The sequence below is a fragment of the Micromesistius poutassou genome (genome assembly GCF_964030765.1).
Source record: "Micromesistius poutassou genome assembly, chromosome: 16".
Lineage (NCBI taxonomy): Eukaryota > Metazoa > Chordata > Actinopteri > Gadiformes > Gadidae > Micromesistius > Micromesistius poutassou.
The window spans coordinates 14360578-14379210 of record NC_140286.1 but is presented as its reverse complement, the minus strand read 5'-3'; the positions used below and the strand labels follow the sequence as shown (position 1 = coordinate 14379210).

The following is an 18633-nucleotide window of genomic DNA, read 5'->3' as shown; positions in this document are numbered from 1 at the left end:
CTGTCACTGTTAGTAGGCCTACATGACAAAAACATGATTAGTTGAAAGTCAGGACAAAACTTAACAGCCAACCTAGCAAAATAAATAGATTTGCACTGAATTTGGCTTCATGGTGGTAATAATAATACATACATTTATTATTATTTTTCTTTCATCCAGCAGATGGAGATGTTGCCCATATTTATTCCCAAAAGTGACTGGAAAGTGATAGGGATATACTACTGTATATATTCCCACATTCATTATAATTTACTAAAATACATCTATATAGCTATAGGGTTTATTTCCAATCTCTCAATTAGAAAATTGAATACAGCCATTGCAAGATACAGATTTCAGGAAAAGTCTGCTCATCATGTCAGCTTTATTTAATCTCATTTCATTTACAAATAGTAATGCAAAGGTACAAAGACGGAAGCCTTGACACAACGAAAACGGATACAACGGAAGGTTGTTTCACCTTATTTGAGCACACATATACGGCCAACTTCATCAGCACACATATATACGGCCAAGATTTTGAATAGTCTGATTTGACATTTTACAAATATAAAAAGCACATTTGAAGAACGCATTTAATCCATTTATTTTTAAAGGGTTGGTTAAAAAAAGTACAGATTTGCCAAGCTGTGCTGCAGAACACTACATTTTGCATATTCGAGGAACATATCAGTGTGTCCTTGCTTATACACTACAGGTGTAGTACACTACAAGTGTAGTACACTACTACAGGTAAAGTACACACTTGTCACCACGGTAAGTAAAGAGCATTGTGCTTAGAAAAGCAGCACTACTCAAAATGAAAACACATTGTATAACAATTTAGCTGCCATCATATGAGGCTTAAATCAGCGTCCTGCTGTCCTCAGAATGTAAATATTTCATAGTCGTTTCTTGTGTCTAGTGTCCCTTGTTAACGTTGAGCTCCTCAGACAAACTGTACAAGTGGACCTTTATATTGATTCTAGATACAAGCATATTTTGTCTTCCACGTGACCTGTGTACATTGGCTTGGAGTTATTTTCTTACTGTTGAACAGCAAGAAAATAATCAAATAATTCAAAGTATTAGTGAAATACTAATTCACGTATAAATTATATTTGCTGTGTAGTGGGTAGGATATAAGTAGGCTAGATGTGTGTTAAGAAAACATTATTCTAGTAATAGGGGATATCTCAGTAAGTTACTTAAACATAGGAAACATTTAAAGGGATAATTAACTTTGGCTTTTTTCTTCTTTTACTAGTTATTAGTAGAATATGCTCATATCAGAATCTGTTTTATAGCTTCTCAATGAATTTCACTATTGGACAATTTGAAATGGTTGCAAAAATGTGTGGAAAAAGTACAGAAGAAGTCTGAAATAAAGTAAAATAGGATTTTGGCCTTCCCTCATACATAGATAAGGTCAAATTCATACCAGCAATGACCATAAACATATAACAGTGTCTTGTAAACCTGACCAGCCTCTTGGAGATTTAGAGTTTATTAGAAGATTGTTCCTGTACCAAAATACAGTTAGTCTTTACAACAAATAACGGCCAAGCAATTTTAGCATTAGAGGGTCTGAACGTGACATTTGAACTGTTCCACCAAATATATATCTATACCTCTATAATTTGTAAACCGTTGTACCGTCTGTAAACGTTGGCATAATACCAAGAGACACCTGAACACTAATGCATATTAAAGTGGCAGTAACAGGCAAAAGATAAGCAATAATATTTGACTACATAATCACAAAAATCTCAAGTATAACAGAAAAAAGGGGTAAACAGGCCGATAAGACACATCCTACAATAACTCTTCAAAATGTTTAGTTCACCAGAAAGTCTTACAGACAAAAAAAAAAATTGAATACAAACTGCAACAATAACATATTGCTGCACAAACAGTAAGGTATCAGTGCATTTTCTTCACTTTGACATCATTGCACAAAGAAGCACAAATAACATTGTTATTACTCAAAAGAAAATTAAAAAAATAAAAAAATTATATATATATATATGTATATATATATATATAGCTTTTTCCATTACATAAGCACATACATTGTAGTGTGAAAAGGAATATGTACCAAATCATATAATTTACATCTGCATGGAAAGCCTGAATGGCATATTTCTGATGCCTTTAGATTTGACTAAACATTGCCAATACATGATGCTGTGCCAAGATTTGACCAATCATAACAAAGTCTGAATATTTAAGACACATACTGTTCAGTCCACCACTTACTCCTTAAGTTTAAAAGACAGTCAAATAAAGTAAAGGATAACATAGCCAGAAAAGGGAAATATTGGCTTATGTGTTCAATTTCATGCAGATACAAAATCAGAATTACATTTTTTTTGTTGAGGGAAAACATGTATGCACTCATTCTAAAGAGGAAAAAAGGTTACACAATTTAAATTACAATTAAAACAAAAAAAAAAGAATGAAGAAAAGGTAAAAAAAAAAAAAAAAAGTATTTGCATGCCTAACCACTTCACTTTCATTTATATATATATATATATATATATATATCATTTGAAAATTTTCTCTTTTTCTTTGTCGAAGGGTCTGACTGTTTGGCAGACTGTTGTAAAAACTGTAGTAGAATGATTTTTTAACAGGGTAAAATATTGTTTTAGATTACACAGTGCTCTGCAACAGCAACTTAAAATCAGTCATATTTTTTTATTATTTTGGGAAAGGGTTCTTTTGTTGATTGTACATTTTTTGTTAAGACTTCTCTCAATAACATTTTGAGTTATTGAGAGATGTTGTATGATATGGTATAACAAATACCATACACTCTGGATATTATTAAGAGTACAGGAAGGTATTTAAGTTTTGATTAATTCCTACATTTTATATAATATAATATATCATATAATTATGTTCAGTTTATATTGAAGGCCGGTCATGTTGCAACACAGGAATATGACCAATGTTATTTTCTACAATAAAAATAGATTCTTGCTAACTTCTATCCAAACAGATTTAAGGGGATTTCCCAAAATGTTCTTATATTAACTCATCTTAACCAAATAACAAAAAATACTTGCTGATTATGTACAAATGTACCTATTTTTTTATATATATATTTGCCTTTTTTATAAAATAATTTTTTGTTTCCTTGTTTTTTAACAAGGCAAGTGAGGTAAAATATAGGGAAACAGTTTGAGTACACCTAAAGTCATAGTGGAGGGAAAATTAACTTAACATCATAATGTTTCCAAGTTTAGAAAATAAAGTGCAATGCCAAATCCAGAAGAGATTATTGAGTGTAAACCAATGAAAAACCGTGACGTGGAAAAATTGATGAATTGGATGAAATCAAAGAGCCTAGAAATAAATCTGGATGAAACCAAAGCCTTACAAATCACAGAGTGGGGGAATATTTCATGCATGGGAAAGCATTGAAAGGATATGTTATTATAACAAAGACAATGATATGACATGTGTAGACGAGACATACCAACAAAGAACTGACTGAGAAGATGACTTCAAATATAATCAAACAAATGGGCATGTTGTGAATGTTTTTTGTACCAAGCAGGTTGACAATCAGAAGAAAAACAGAACTTGATTATACATTTGTTTTTACCAATGCTGCCCCACAAATGTAGGCAACCCAACTGTATTTGTAATGAAACATGGTATACCATTAAAGTAAAGCAAAACTTTTTCAAAGTTACATTGGAAATGTTGTTTTATCTCCTATGTTTCATATATTCCATATATAATTCCAAGGCATTTTAAGTCTACAATTGGCCTGCCCCATAGTCCCAAATAATTAAATTATTTTGCATATGCTTGATTATGCAGGATCAAATTACCTTCTGTCCTTTGGAAATACATGATAAAAACATTTCATAAAAAGACCAAATGACAATGACTTCCGACCGCTGAAAAAAAGGTTAACTTAACAGTGAATGATGCATGACTTAAAAATTGTACAATTGCTGAAATGAATACATGAAGATTGTCATCTCTGGTCTTGTGAGGTTGTGCGGACCTATTCATACACGGTGTTTGAAAGGGAAATCTCAGTCATCTAATAAGGCAAAGACAGGCAAGCACAGTGATCTCATGCATAACTGAAGAAACCAGATCTGAAGTCTCTTTCCATTAAAACACACAGAGGAACTCCTTTGAGAGTCAAGATTTTCTTTTCAGGAAATTGTGAAAACAAAACCAATTCAACCTGACAGGACACACCACAGACACACGTAATGGATGATAATAACGTAAACAAACTTTAACAGGGAACACACACTAGGACGGACAAACACACAGACGGAAAAATAGACTTGGCACGGCACGAGATGCAGTGGGTAATGAAAGAGACGAGAAGACCACAACAATAGCAGGTGTTCCAATGCTATTTAAAAAGGGGAGGTGAGAGGTACTCTAAAGTATTGGCAGCTCGCTCTGGGCATGCCAGCGAGGGAAACACCAAGCTGCCTTATTAAATATGTTTTTTTTTTTAAAGCAAACTCCCTTAAAATCAACGTGCACGGAAAGGTCTACATTAAAATCTCCAAAAATAAACACGTGGGCGTGTTTTTTTCTTTTTTTAAACACATACTAACATACATATCTATATATTCCATAATTGCTATAATCTATAATTGCGACATCTGCTATACCCGATATCTTTCCCCCCCCCCCATTCTGAAGGGACCACACACTGGGTCAACATGTCCAAGAAAAGAAAAAGACAATCTGTGTTGTTCCCTTGTGTCACCCCCCCCCCCCCCCCCCGAGCCTGCTCACCTTCTGGGTAAGACTGAGAGGGACTTAACGTGGTGTGGATACCCTCTCCTCCTCCTCCTCTTCCTCCTCCATCTCCATCTCCATCTCCATCTCCATCTCTCCCCAGAGGTCCCCAGCAGTCCCCTGTCCCACTTGCTTCCCTCTGGGACAAGCGCGGGTGCAGGCTCCTCTTCAAGCCAAAACAGTCGGGGGTCCCGTATGGGCGCGAAGAAGGAACAGAAAAATAAAAAGAGCCATGCTCGGGGGGTTAGAGGCGGTCGAGGCGAAAGGCGTCCTCGGTGGCGGAGTCGGTCAGGATCATGTCCGGGTCATTGAGCATGTGCAGTCCGTCCAGTGTCAGCGGGTCAATCTTCAACTCGTCAAGGGGGAAGGGGGAGTCCATGTCGAAGCTGATGTCCGTGGACAGCGAGGAGACCAGGTCCTTGGGCAGGCCGGGGGGGGACTCGCCACTCACTGCAGGGCCATCAGAAACAACCTTAGTCACACACCTGTGAACAATATGCTCTCCACATAGACATACTGTATATACATAGATGCCACATTGACTGCTTCAAGCCATTGGAGAAATATGTCAAGGTCGCCGCCATGTATGTGGGGCCAAGACTGGCTTTTAAATTAATACAAGTAAAAAGAGGAGCTATGGTTCTTCAGGATAAAAAGCACTATTACCTTTGCATTTCTCAAGCAAGTTCTACATTCATTTTTAAATCATATTATATATATATATATATACAAGTAATAATTGTTATCTTTACTAAACTTAGATCATTAACCCTTGAATAAAAACAACTTATTGAAATCGATTGACAATGTTAGATGTTATGTTATAGTGCTTTTTAGCCAGAAAAAACACAATCCCCTGTTTGTTTAAAGGCCAGTCTTTGCCTCTCCAATAGAATGGTCTCCTCTTTCAGGGCACGAATAGAAGACTCAAATCAGTGAAGATATCACATGTTGAGCATGGACCATGTGCCCTGGTACATAAAGCTAGCAGCCCCATAAGTGGTGTGATCATTGTCTCCTGCCTAAAGATATATTAAGGAGCAGGTTAGGGGTGAGGCATCTTGTTCAAGGATGCCTGTAGGAGGTAGGCTGTGTATGTAAACACCATTAACCACTTCACTACCCTATACGCACACTATTACTTCAGCATATGGCCTTCATAGAATGTAAACAACAGTGATGATTATTCTTTATACTATATTATGAAGAAAGAAGGAAACAAAGGCATTTCTAAAAGATTGCTATTATTTTCATGATCACCATGCATTGCAGCACAACAAACAGCTGGGCATATCACATTATTATGGGATGACCTAAAATAGGTTTTGTGGGAAATAACAGGCCAGATTGATTTTTTTATCTTTTATTTGGATTAATAAAATGCCTGGGCTCACTTTAAAACCTTGATGTAAATGAAAAAATGAATTTGATAAAACTAGTCTGTTGGCCTAGGGATGCTCCAGATTGTTTGGGTATTGATCGTGGTGGGGGCCATGGCTTCATAACACTAGGCCTCTGTGCTTCCCCCGTCTCCCTCGCTGCTTTTCATGTGCAGTCCTGAATGAACCAAGCTGATTGGGCGGAACATCACCTGTGAGGATGATGTTGGGGATGTTGCCATGGCTACTGTAGCCCAGCTGCTGCAGGTCCTGCTGGTTGCAGTGTCCGGCGGTCAGACCCATCATGGCTGCCTGCGTGTAGTTCAGGGTGGAGGCCTGACTGTACAGGCTGTTGGAGCCGATGGGGCTCTCCATCATGTTGAACTGCTCAAGCTGACCAGGTCACACACACACACACACACACACACACACACACACACACACACACACACACACACACACACACACACACACACAGCCACACAGCCACACAGCCTTACGAGTTGAACTACAACCAGCACTTTACTTATGGCGAGGAGGCCTGGTCCTGCGGTCTGGTTCTGCATTGGGTTAGGGTCATACCAGCATTGCTAATGGTATGCTTAAAGCAGTCTAATACAGCATATTGGTTAACTTTTGTTTGTATTAATGCAATGCACAACACACATCATGTCAAAACTAGACTAATGGTAGATATGGACATGGATTTATTGAGTATTAGTAAACTAATATTGACCTCATAGTAGAGAACTAGTTGACTAATAGCCACTGTAAACCAACTAAAGAGGCCGTTAAGGGGTTACCTGTTGTGAGAGAGCACTGGTCTGCCTGGATGTGAGCTGCTGTTCGTAGAGGTCAGCGAAAACACTGCCCAGTATGGAGTTATGCTGTAAACAACAACAACGGGACCACCACACAAAACAGATCAAACCAGACGATTTGGATTCTATACTGAGGCTTTATGAGAATGTACATGGAAGAAAGAAAATTCTCTTTAAAAATTATCCATTATTAAAATATCATAGTTAATCATTATTTAAATATCAATATTAAATTACTTGAACAGAGAACAATGTGTAAAGATAATTTTAAAAAGCTGTGAAGTACAGCTGAAGCAACATTACAAAGTCCTTTTCTGAATTGAAGAAGGAAATCAAATATTAACATAATGTGCTGTAACAAGCATGTCTTCACAGATGGAATATTCACAGACCGATATGGTGGTAAACAGAACTTGCTGTTTGTGCATACAATAACATACATGTAACAGTACATGTCTAATTTTGCATCACAGAGCAAACAGAGAAGACAACAAAAATACATTAATATATCAATTTAGATATATTAACAGATAGATAAATGGCTAAAAAATTCAATTAGCTAATTTGTCTCAAAAAGTCTGACCTGCTGTGAATGCAATCCATGTCTCCTTTCCCCCTGATATTCATAACACATGTCCGTACACTAGCTGAAATCAGCACACAACAACACCACCATTCAAATATACATAAACAAATATTTATCTTAAAAAAGAATGAAGCCAAAATGAACACCAGCTAGTTCTCCAAACCGCTGATCTGTTGGGTTGAAAAGGCAAACATTTCTACAGACGTTTTCCATTCAAGGAAGAATCTGCATAGATCCGCATGCGAACAAATTCCCTATTTTCATTTTGGCCTTCTTAATGTAGAAGCAATTTGATTACATTGTTCGCCTCCGCTCCTCCTACTTCAAAACCAAATTATCTGCTCATTCCACGTCCCCACAGGGGAAGGGTGAACTAATAAAGCAGTTCTAGGCTTGCCCTGTGTAAAACTATCAAACCTGGGCTAGCTTCACTTTCACATGGGTATGGGATGATAAAAATATACACAAAACAATGGGCAATGTTTCCAATCACACAAAACATGCTCCACATTCTTGTTTACTGTACTGCACTATTGAGATCCACACTGACCAATCACAGAAGTTCAGACACCGATAACAGGTGCCACTTGATTGAACCTGTCACAGTAAAACTCTATTTACATTTTACATACAGTACGTAGTTTTAAAAACATGCACTTTGTTACCACCATTACCGCATTCATCATTCACATCATATTTAGTGAAGTGATGGCTGCACTCGTCAAACAGTAGTAAAGTATGGTGTTCTCCTGGGAGGCAGTAATGGACCTGATTGTTAAAGTAAAACTAATTCTAAATATCTTCCATAAATATATGCCATTTGTAAGAGGCTTTTATGTACATGGTCTTGGCATACAAACTTCAGAATACCGTAGTCTACAGCCACAAGTGTGTGCCGCTGAGTCTCGGGATCTCGAACACAAACCAGGTCAGACAACGGATCATGAGTTTATCTGTCTACCCAAGGTGTCAGATAGCCCCTACAGCAGCCCTGGGTCTGACCAGAGCCCTGGGTTAGCCTTCCCATGTTACAACAAGATAACAACAAGGATTTTGTGAAAAGCTGTAGCATCTGCTATAGATTCAACATAACAAACCATCTCGACAACAGGAGAGAAAGTCACCAGGACGTACTAAAAGCAAAAGCAGAGATACACACACAGACACACACACAGCGTCTAACATAGAGACTGGGAGCTTAGGGAGGCTGACGGGGGCAAGGGGGGGTTGTATAGTGGATACAGTGCGGACACCACAGAAGCAGTGACACAGGCACACACCCACTGCAGCTTCAATTGGAGAGACTGGGTTGGCCAGACCTGGGCAAAATTACGGTACAAATCAAACCAAGAGGCTGTAAAGTCCCCATGATGAATAAGGGATAGTGATTTATATGACCAGTATCTTTTTGTTTTGCCCAGATCTGCTGGTGTAGAGCGCACATAAGAGCAGCAACAACAGCAGCTTAGATGGAGAGCCAGAATAAGCAGGGAGGGGAGGGGCCCTCTTAACTGCAGTGACGGATGAGAAGGGGCTTGTAGTACATACTAGAGGTGGTGGTGGTGGTGGTGGGGGGTGGGGGGTGGGGGTTAGGGGTCATCGCTTAACACTCCCTTACTTGAGGCGACCCAATGGGCGAGAAGCCTTGGTTGGAGATGGGGGAGGTAGGAGACTGATTGGCAGAGGAGCCCAGCCTGCTGCGGTATTGGTGGAGAGAAGAGGCCTGGGACAAGGATGGGGACAGGGTGTTGTTCTCCACTATGTTCAATACTTCGCATCTGCCCGCCAATCTGATCACGCTGTCATGGTTTAAGGAAATGAGTTTACAGTGTTGATCTAAAAAGTGGCACTCACATTGTAATCCTCCTCCCAGTTTTGCATGAACTGCTTTAAAAACAAAAACAACAAAAAGGTATTATCTATGAATGTAGAATCTATGATGATTCCATGGTTATGTACATTGTCATGATCAACTAAAATTAAAAAATCAATGAGGAACAGGTAACTACTGCCAGGAAAAGTCACCTTTTAGCTATCAAGTAGACGGAAATGATGAGGCAAATGACTCAACAAAATGTTTCTACTGACTTAGAAGATTTTTTACAAACGCGGCCTGGAAGGTTTATCAAACATGACTGATTATCTATCTCCACTTCAAGGTCAACCAGACCACAACCTGGAACATTCCTATCTATGGATAGATTAGGTACCAGCATACCTGTGTAGGGATTGTACTATGCGTAAAACGTCTGTGTGAACATACATACTGGAGGCCTACGTTGTCATGGCTACCTTTTTTCTTCTGATGAGGAATCTGAAGATTGTGTTGAGATTGTCAAATCCCTTAAAATGTCTATATCAACACAACATCACAAGAGATACATTTAAATGTCTAAATGTAAATCCTTAAATAGTTGGCTGGTATATATTTATGTACTTTGTGTGGTCTGCACTCAGGGGCGGAGTGGGGCACTAAAAGCCACCGGGAGAATTCTGACCGGCCCAGCCCACCACCGGCCCACCACCAGCCCAGTGGCGTAGCGATCGCGATTGTTGACGGGGCGGGGGGGGGGTCGCGGACGAGCGCTGTTACGGTCGCGATTGTTGACGGGGGGGGTCGCGGACGAGCACTGAAGTAGAATAATGATGTATAACGCAGAGGCCCGGCTTACACACATCTCGCGGCAGCTCACATTAAATGTGGGCTGGTCCACCTGACCTCGGTGGCCGACCGGCCGACCGGGAAAACTCCTGATCGTCCCGACGGCCACTCCGCCCCTGTCTGCACTCACTGTGTTGATGTCCATTGTCATGCTGCTCTGCGTCGACGTCTGACTTCCTGTCGTGGAGGCGGAGCTCTGGTTCTGGACCAATGAGGAGGGGAGCTGAATCAGGCCTGTCTGCTGGAGATGACAACACAGCTCTAATACAGAAACAGACTCTACATGTGACGGAAGACATTCAACTGTACACAATAAGTTGTAAAGCTTATTTCTTTTCAAATGAATACGCCGCTATATTCAAATCCATAATTTGATTATGGTAGGAAGCACCAATGTTTGATGGCCCATTATGATTTTCTTTGGTACATCAACAGAATGAGTCAGACCATTTATTAGCGTTGAAGTAATAGTACGGATAAAACGCCAATTCATGGACGATTATAATCCAACAACTGTTTCCCCTCTGTTTTCGTGTGCCATTACCCAGCAGTGTGTGCTTACTGGTGGGCTCTGGTTGGACTGGGGTGAGGTCTGCTGGCTGAAGAAGGCGTATTCAGAGAGCTGTTGCTCCAAAGTCATAGCGTTGATGGCGGCCTGGAGGGAGCAAAGGGATTGGGTTTATCGATGGCCCCTGATGGTGGAGTCGTTTCCCACATTGAGACTGTGTATCGTGAAGATAGTTGCAGGAGTGGAGGAGTCTGAAGTTGGCCGTCTTGTCGGGATGGGCAGAATGGATGGCAGATGGACAGTGTTTTAAATATGCTGATGAAATATGGACAGAAAGTTGTCGACATGAAAAGAGCGTTCAGATTTCTCAAGCGGAGTGTGGACATGGCCTTAAATACTAAATTCAAAAGTGCATTTTTTTATTATTTGGTTAATTTTATTATTTTTGGATTTTAAATTTAAATCAATTGTAACGTATTATTTATACAAAAGTACAAAAGTACTCTCAGTGTCTCTGACCTGAGAGAGTGATAGTGGAGGGGAGAGGTTGGGGGACAGCTGGAGGCTGGTGGGGTCTATCGTGTTGAGGATGAGGGGAACCATGTTGTCCTGGCCAGACTGCGTCACCATGGAAACCACCGGCTGCGAGTTCAGTCCCGCTGGAGACATAGGGAGGGGGAGACACAATGAAGTGTCAAAATAAATACAATAAATAATAATAATATTAATAATAAATAAAAGATAATATACAACAAATAATTACACATAAGATAAAGAATATTGCAACCGTTGACAAGAACATTTTATATTGTGTTTTATACTTTTTGAATATTGTGTTTAATATCTCAAAATCTTTTTTTTTTTATATTTCGACATTGGCTGCGGGTGCTTCTCAGCCGTTGGTTCCTGAGTCAGGATGACTGCGCCTGACGCTGCTATACTGAGTCTGATGTACAAAGGCCCGCCGTGGCGCGAGGGGCGGGTGAACGAGTGCGGCGTGTTACTCTGCGAGGCGGCAGCCAGGTTCCCCATGCTGTTTGAGGTGGCGAGCGGGCTGGCGCCGCCGTCGTCCCCGTCCAGCGGCGTGGGCAGCGGCGGGAGGAACTGGATGTTGCTGAGGTCGGGCAGCGAGCCGCCCGTGTTGTGGGCTGCTGGGATCAGGGAGTTGGACCGCTCCTGGTCCGGAGACGGGAATATACTGGAACAATGGAGGAGGCGGTCACCATACCGACAGACAACATCAGCATATACTCCGCTTATACTGGCGTTTGATAGTGAAATAAGTCATAAACGAAGAGGTCCCCATCATTTTGTTCCCCTTAGATATGCTAACTTCAAGGACAAAAAGACTATCTAAAAATGTCTTCCTTTAAACTACAAAGTGTGCCCTTCTTCCTATTTAAAAAAAGGTGTGCACCTGAAATAACCCAAAGGAGAAAAAAACATCTGCTGCTCCCATTGAGTGAAAGTGAATCTGATGCAACCCAACTTTGACAGGAATATCTCTCAACGGATTTACCAACGAGAAAAGGGACAACGGATGAGTCTGGACATGTCCAACCATTGTGATCACATGCAAAAACAGAAAAGACACTGCAGCATTTCCAAAATCAGTTGTTGTTAACCATGGGCAATATATTTGGCTCATTAGGTAAAACTGATGTTTTGTCTTATCCTACTACCTCAGAAGAGAGAGGCAAAGCCATACTCACTTGATCGCTGGCATCTTGCAATGCTTGGATCTTGAGATGGAGTTCTGAAAGCAAATCCAAGTCAGTTTGAATACGAGTCCACCGCATGTTATGTAACTTTTTTTATGGCGGCGTTATTAGACGTTAACTTGCCTTCTTGCAGTCCCAGCTCTCTTCCCCTTCTTCATCAGCCTCTTGTTTAATATCTTCCGACCCGGGCACGGTGAGCAGGAGCACTGCAGAGAGGAGACATGGCTTTGATTGATTAACACGGATATTATTGATGTTTTCCCCCATTGGACGACACTGACTCATCTTCTATGACTCATAGTCTCTGGAAGAATAAATAACAGTCAAGTCATGTGAATAAAAGTACTAGGATTAAAGTAAAACCAAACACCCTGTACACCCAAACACTCCCCGCCCACAGCATTCTGAACAGCTTCTAGCGGCTTCTGCTAAACACTTTTTTATATTTAGAGGCAGGGCTTTATCGCTGTTCCTTTGCTCTCCAAAAGCCCTCCCACGCACTACAATTAGATGGTTTGATTGACGTTACCGGTGGACCTCAAACAGCCGGTATAGAGGGCAATTTGAGCCCATGTTTACATCTTATCCTACGTTTTCTTTTAAACCTTTCTCATTTAGGCTGAGATTTGGACCAGTATGTCCCTCACTGCCTCAGTTTTCCTCTATAATAAGTTGTTTTATTTTTTTGTTTTCATACAAAAGTAATCATTACATATATTTTAATGACACAAAAGGCACAGTGCAAAGAGAAACTAAATATATATGTATGATAATACCATATCAAATTCATCAGAGAGGTGGTGCATCAACACCACCCCAAAAAAACGGAATAATAATCCACTTCCTGCTGCCATTAGTGCTGACATTCACGGGACTGACAGAGGGCTCTGGGAGGATCCTGCTACTGTCTTCCCACAAGTCATTGGGCTGCCATCTTCAAAGCCCCGCTCTAACCCCCTTTCATCCCACACTGCAGAGCACTCTGTACACTGAGCACTAAGAGCAGATCATAAGGAAACACACCAGAAAACACAGACACTAACACATCCCCCTCTGACAGCCCAACACCACCAAACACAAGATCTCTGTATAATCCAGCGGGAAAGAAGAACCATGATACACATGTAACAAGCAACGGTGGTGGATCAGAGGGCGGCCCCCAAAGCGTGCCAAATCACGCTTACATAATTTGAACGCAATCTCTTAAGGCTCCCTAAGACCGCACCTCGTTTGGGCTGCAGCTCCTGGGACCCCCCCGCGAACACGGCCTGCTGCCCCGCCGGCGCCAGCGTGCTCTGATGCAGCGCCGAGTCGGAGTTGGTCCTGCGGCGCAAGGCATTAAACCAATGAAATAAATACCCAAAGAGAAGTGACCTAGATTACACCACAGCAGTCAATGGGCGATCAGGGAAAAAGGCTATGCATGCAAACAGCGTGCACTTGGGTTCCTTACATTTAGCAGACTACATTGAATGGACTGTGTTTGCATGAGCCAGCCTTTTTAATTGAGGCCCTGTGCAGATTTAAGACCAAACAGGGCAAGTACAGTCATGTGCTGGAGAAGTTATACGCTGAAATAAGAAGTTCTTTATTAATCCCAGATGGGGAATGAGGATGTCATAGCGGACAGAGAGAATAGACGCAAGCAATGACATAAAAGTGTCCTCTCCTTACCTCCTCCAGCTGGTGTCAGGTGGAGGGGACAGATACACGGCGCCGTATGGACAACTGTCGATGTGCGCACACCAGTTAAGAAAGCACAGCTGCACATTCAACATCAATGCATTTCATTTGTAGCATGCATACATGAGTGCACACATACGTGCTTGCAAATGTGTGAGGATACATTAAGAATTGAACTAACCACTCAGGGGCCTTTTGAGGACGGTAGCTTTGTGAATGCCATTAGAAGACAATAAAAAAAGAGTCCAGAGTAAGATAAGGAGCTGATTAGCTCCAGCGTTGACGTATCGTGATCCATGACAATACGTCTTTAAAGGATATTTGGCGTCCGTGTTTATCGACGGGCAGGGGTTTCCCGTGCGGCGAGGTGTTGCGGTTTCGGTCCCGGTACACGCGGTCCACCAGTCCGTGGTGTCGCGTGGTTCGGCTTGTGTCTAGATCGGAATTCTGGAATGGCATCTGACAGAAGAGGAGGCGAGTCAATACCACAGTTATGACTCATTATGTTTTAAGTCTTGACTTATTTAGCAGGTGCTTTTATCTGAAGCTGCTTAATGAATTCAGAAACATGTTATGAGCAGTTGAGTGTCTTTAAGGTCTACGGGATAGACTGCAGTCATTGGGAAATGAACACAGTACCTTTCACTATCCTGCTCCCTTTATCTCTAGCCACTATAAACCCATTATCACTAGTAAAGAGGACATTCATGTCATGGTTGTTCTGGTGTTTATTGTCTCCAAGGGGTATAGGCAGGGCAGCAGACCATGCAGGGCGCCTCACCTGGAACCCCACGTCCACAGCGCCGTTTCCAATCTGGTTGACGTTTGGTAAAGAGCCTCCATAGTACTGCCCGCGGTTCTGGCCCAACTGCAAGTACTGGCTCTTCTGCAGCTGCAGCTAGAGGAGAGCGAGACACAGAAACAGGATCAGGGGGGGAACATCAATGTGATGCCGTTTTTGCATTGCATGCAAAGAATGTCAGAGGAAAGTTCAGATATTTAAAGCTGTGTTTTCTCGTGCACATAAAAACAACAACATCAGAATCCACCTTATTACATACACTCTGACTTAACAATTGAATTCAATGTATGAATTGAAGCATGGGCACTTCATATACAGTCGACAGTTTTAAACAATGGCAATGCTAGAATATCCAAAATATCCCATAAACATATACATTTATTTATTCACACAATTTAAGCAGAATCACTTTCAGTTATTTCATTGGGTTAGTATATCACCCTTAATATAATCCTTTAATAACCCTTTCTTTAGTTATTAACATAAAACCGACTACAATACATATTGCCACCAAAAGTTGACAAAATAGACATTCACTATGCATTGAAAGTCGTCAAAGTATTCGGCTCTGTAGCCCTGTAGCCCTCAGGATACAATTAAAATGGTTAAAAGCAAAAAGACAAAGCACCAGAACGCTGCCTTTGATCTCCCAGTCAAGCACCTCTTTCTGATAAGAGCGCACTCTTCCCATGCACGGCGTGATGCATCCCATATCTCCTTTGTCTTCACCCGCCTCTCCCCTCAATAGGTCTCCTCCCCTGATCTCCCACCGCGAGGCCATCCTCCAGGACCACTCCAGCCGGGACCAGCTGTCGTTGAGCCAGTGAAATGGAAGACGTCTGTTGACCTTAACGTAACAATCATTGGGAAGCCCACACACACGTTGCCTCCATAGAGCTGGATCCGCTACCAGAGGGGCCGTACATACACACCCTGATATGCTGATGCCTATCTGGATGGATCCGACAGGGATTTGATTATTGTGTTAAACATAAGGGCTGTAGGGAGGGAGAGGTCGGCATGAGGCAGAACAGAGGAACGATAACAGCTATAGCGTTAAACTCGCACATTAGACCCTCGACCCAGACTCTTATTTCCCCAATGCCTTGAGCTACTGGCCATGGCTGCTGAAATTGAATCTTGTCATTTGAACTGCACATTGAATGTTGGGCAATGGCATAAAAAATAATCTAATAATAACAGCAGTAAGTCGGCATGGCTTGTGTATTCTGACAAGCCCCTAATCCCATAGAGGCAGGCGCTTTAGAGTTTTAAACAGGGGTTCATATGTTTTGGTGTTGCCACAGGATTAAATATGGAGACATTTACAGATCAGGACCAGGGCAAACAAACTAGCCAACTGCATTGGCTTTAGGTACATTAACACAGAGGGATAGGTTAGGGACCAGCAGAGAGAGAGAGGGAGAGAGGGAGAGAGGGAGAGGGAGAGAGAGGGAGAGAGAGGGAGATGGAGAGTGAGTGAGTGAGTGAGTGAGTGAGTGAGTGAGTGAGTGAGTGAGCAAGCGAGCAAGCGAGAGAGAGAGAGAGACGCATGAATCACACTTGAACGCCTTTCACACACTTCCACCTGAGTTTCATCACCTGACTTAGTCACACTCAACATTGAACACACTTGACTTAGAAGGGGAGGGTACGTAGCTTCCTCCTTTGGTCCTGTATAGGGCAACGTATCAATAACCACCCACATGCAGCCTTGTACCCCAACCACCACAGAAACAACAACAACAAAAACAACAAAAACAGCGATGCAAATGCAGTGCCTTGTAGACGGCACCCTAGAGAGACAGACAGACAGACAGACAGACAGACAGACAGACAGACAGACAGAGAAAGAAGAGAGGGGATGAAACAGACTATACAAAGCAAACAACAACCAGAAAGACCAGGAAAAGTGACAGAAACAGGTTTTAGAGACTACTTTAGAATTGAGAAGCGTTTGGAAAAGCTACACTTAAACAGTATTTTAAATGTACCAACATTTACTGCTGCACACTTTTCTGGATACGTCTTTCTTTTAATATGTATGATCAGATCTATATGGGCTAGTTCAGACATGTATTTCTAAATCTACTTAAAAATATGTGTTAATTGTTGTTTCTGTTTGTTTCTGTTATGTTATAATGCATTGGCAAATAGCCATGTCTCTGTGAATATAACCACCATTCATATGTTAAATTGCAATCACAAAACACACACACACACACACACACACACACACACACAGGATTCTACATTTGTGTATATTTAGCAGTAATCTCTGACTTGTGGTTTATTGACACATGGAGGAGGTCCTCCTAGAGTTTCAGCCTATACTGCAATACATCTCTACCTCCATAAATGGCAGACAAAATGTGTGCTGCTTTGAGAAAAAAATATTAATAAATAGAGAAGAAGCCAGAAGCTGGCCTGCTTTGCAGTCGCATGTGGATATAGTTATTATTGTTGAATGAATTGGACACAAATCGGTCACAAATTACTATTTTGATCCAAAGCGATTGAGACGGAGGTGTTAGTCATCCAACGTTAGAATGCCTCCAGGTAAACGCTAGCAGGACATCGGGGGAATCGAACCCAGGACCATGAGACCGGGACACCTTCACCACTACACTACCCTCAGTTAACACCTCACTGTTGGCCTACTCGCTCCATTGCTTTGGGGGGGGGGGTGGGAAACCATCGCTGCATTTTGACGTGCGCTCTCTGATTCGCATGCACGCCCCTTTGCTATCCACTTGTCTGGGACAAAATGTGTGCAACTTTTAGAACCAGAGCCCCTATCACCGATGTGTACATGACGTGATCAACATATCTGCGGTATGTCGTGTTTGACATCCGTGGGAAAAGGGGATAATAGCCACAGCGAAGCGTCGTTTGTTATTGTTTACCAAGCTGCGTGCGGCGGCGCGCTGCAGATCTGACAGCATAAACAGGAACAGGAAAGAGGGAAAAGCTCACGTCTTACCCTGGCTGCTCGAGTGATGCTTAATTCTTTCATCACTTCTTCGAACGCAGCCGTCTCCTCCGCCTGCTTCTGGTTGTGTAAAGCGATCTTCTCGCTGAATTTCCGCGGATTGTTGGTAGTCGCCATGTTTCGCTGCTCCGCTCTCCTCTCAGTGAGCCTCTGCGCGCTCACGCTCCTGCGCGGGGGCGGAACCCGACGCGCGCCGCACATCTGGATGGCGGAGCAGCAGCGTTGGTGTGCGTGACACTTTAGGATCAGATGGCAGCAGGTGTGGTTTAGTGAGACGTTTTACCTTGTTGTTGTTTTTTAATTTAAAACAGTGTTATATTAATCGATCTTTCAATTCATGTTCATTTGATTGTGTCATTGAGACAACAGCCCCGATTAATTTGAGTGTAGGGCCTCACGTTGACACTAAATATTGACCACGTTAATTCTAGTTTATAATTTATGTTTACTGAATGGATGGCGTTATTATTAGAGTTGAGAAAATAGTAATTGTTATGGTTTTAGGATTTAATTAGATAGTTCCTCTGATCTGTCTTTGACCTTTATTTATTTATGTACATTTCCAAACAAATTGACTACCTAGTAACTAAATGATCAACATCTACTATTATTATTATTATTACTATCTAACTAACTAGCTCACTAACCTATTACACCCCCCCCCCCACACACACACACACACACACACACACACACACACACACACACACAC

The 18633-nt window shown here is 41.7% G+C and overlaps 1 protein-coding gene across 3 annotated transcripts; it reads right to left on the bottom strand.

The window, feature by feature from the left end:
• Nucleotides 1–379: 379 nt before the first annotated feature.
• On the bottom strand, nt 380–18047 carry crtc1a (CREB regulated transcription coactivator 1a). Of its 3 annotated transcripts, none has more exons than XM_084481089.1 (16): nt 17913–18047; nt 14909–15025; nt 14449–14586; nt 14119–14180; nt 13670–13767; nt 12568–12650; nt 12436–12479; nt 11728–11921; nt 11243–11382; nt 10778–10870; nt 10346–10456; nt 9408–9440; nt 9172–9276; nt 6950–7033; nt 6359–6539; nt 380–5217 (listed from the first exon to the last, which is right to left on the bottom strand). In XM_084481089.1, the coding sequence occupies exons 1-16, from the start codon at nt 18036–18038 to the stop codon at nt 5012–5014; spliced, it is 1815 nt and encodes a 604-aa protein (XP_084337215.1). In that variant the 5' UTR covers nt 18039–18047; the 3' UTR covers nt 380–5011. The 3 variants fall into 3 exon arrangements, with proteins under 3 accessions (XP_084337215.1, XP_084337216.1, XP_084337217.1); XM_084481090.1 differs by having other exon boundaries at nt 10346–10453; XM_084481091.1 differs by lacking the exons at nt 9172–9276; nt 9408–9440.
• Between the last annotated feature and the right edge of the window lie 586 nt (nt 18048–18633).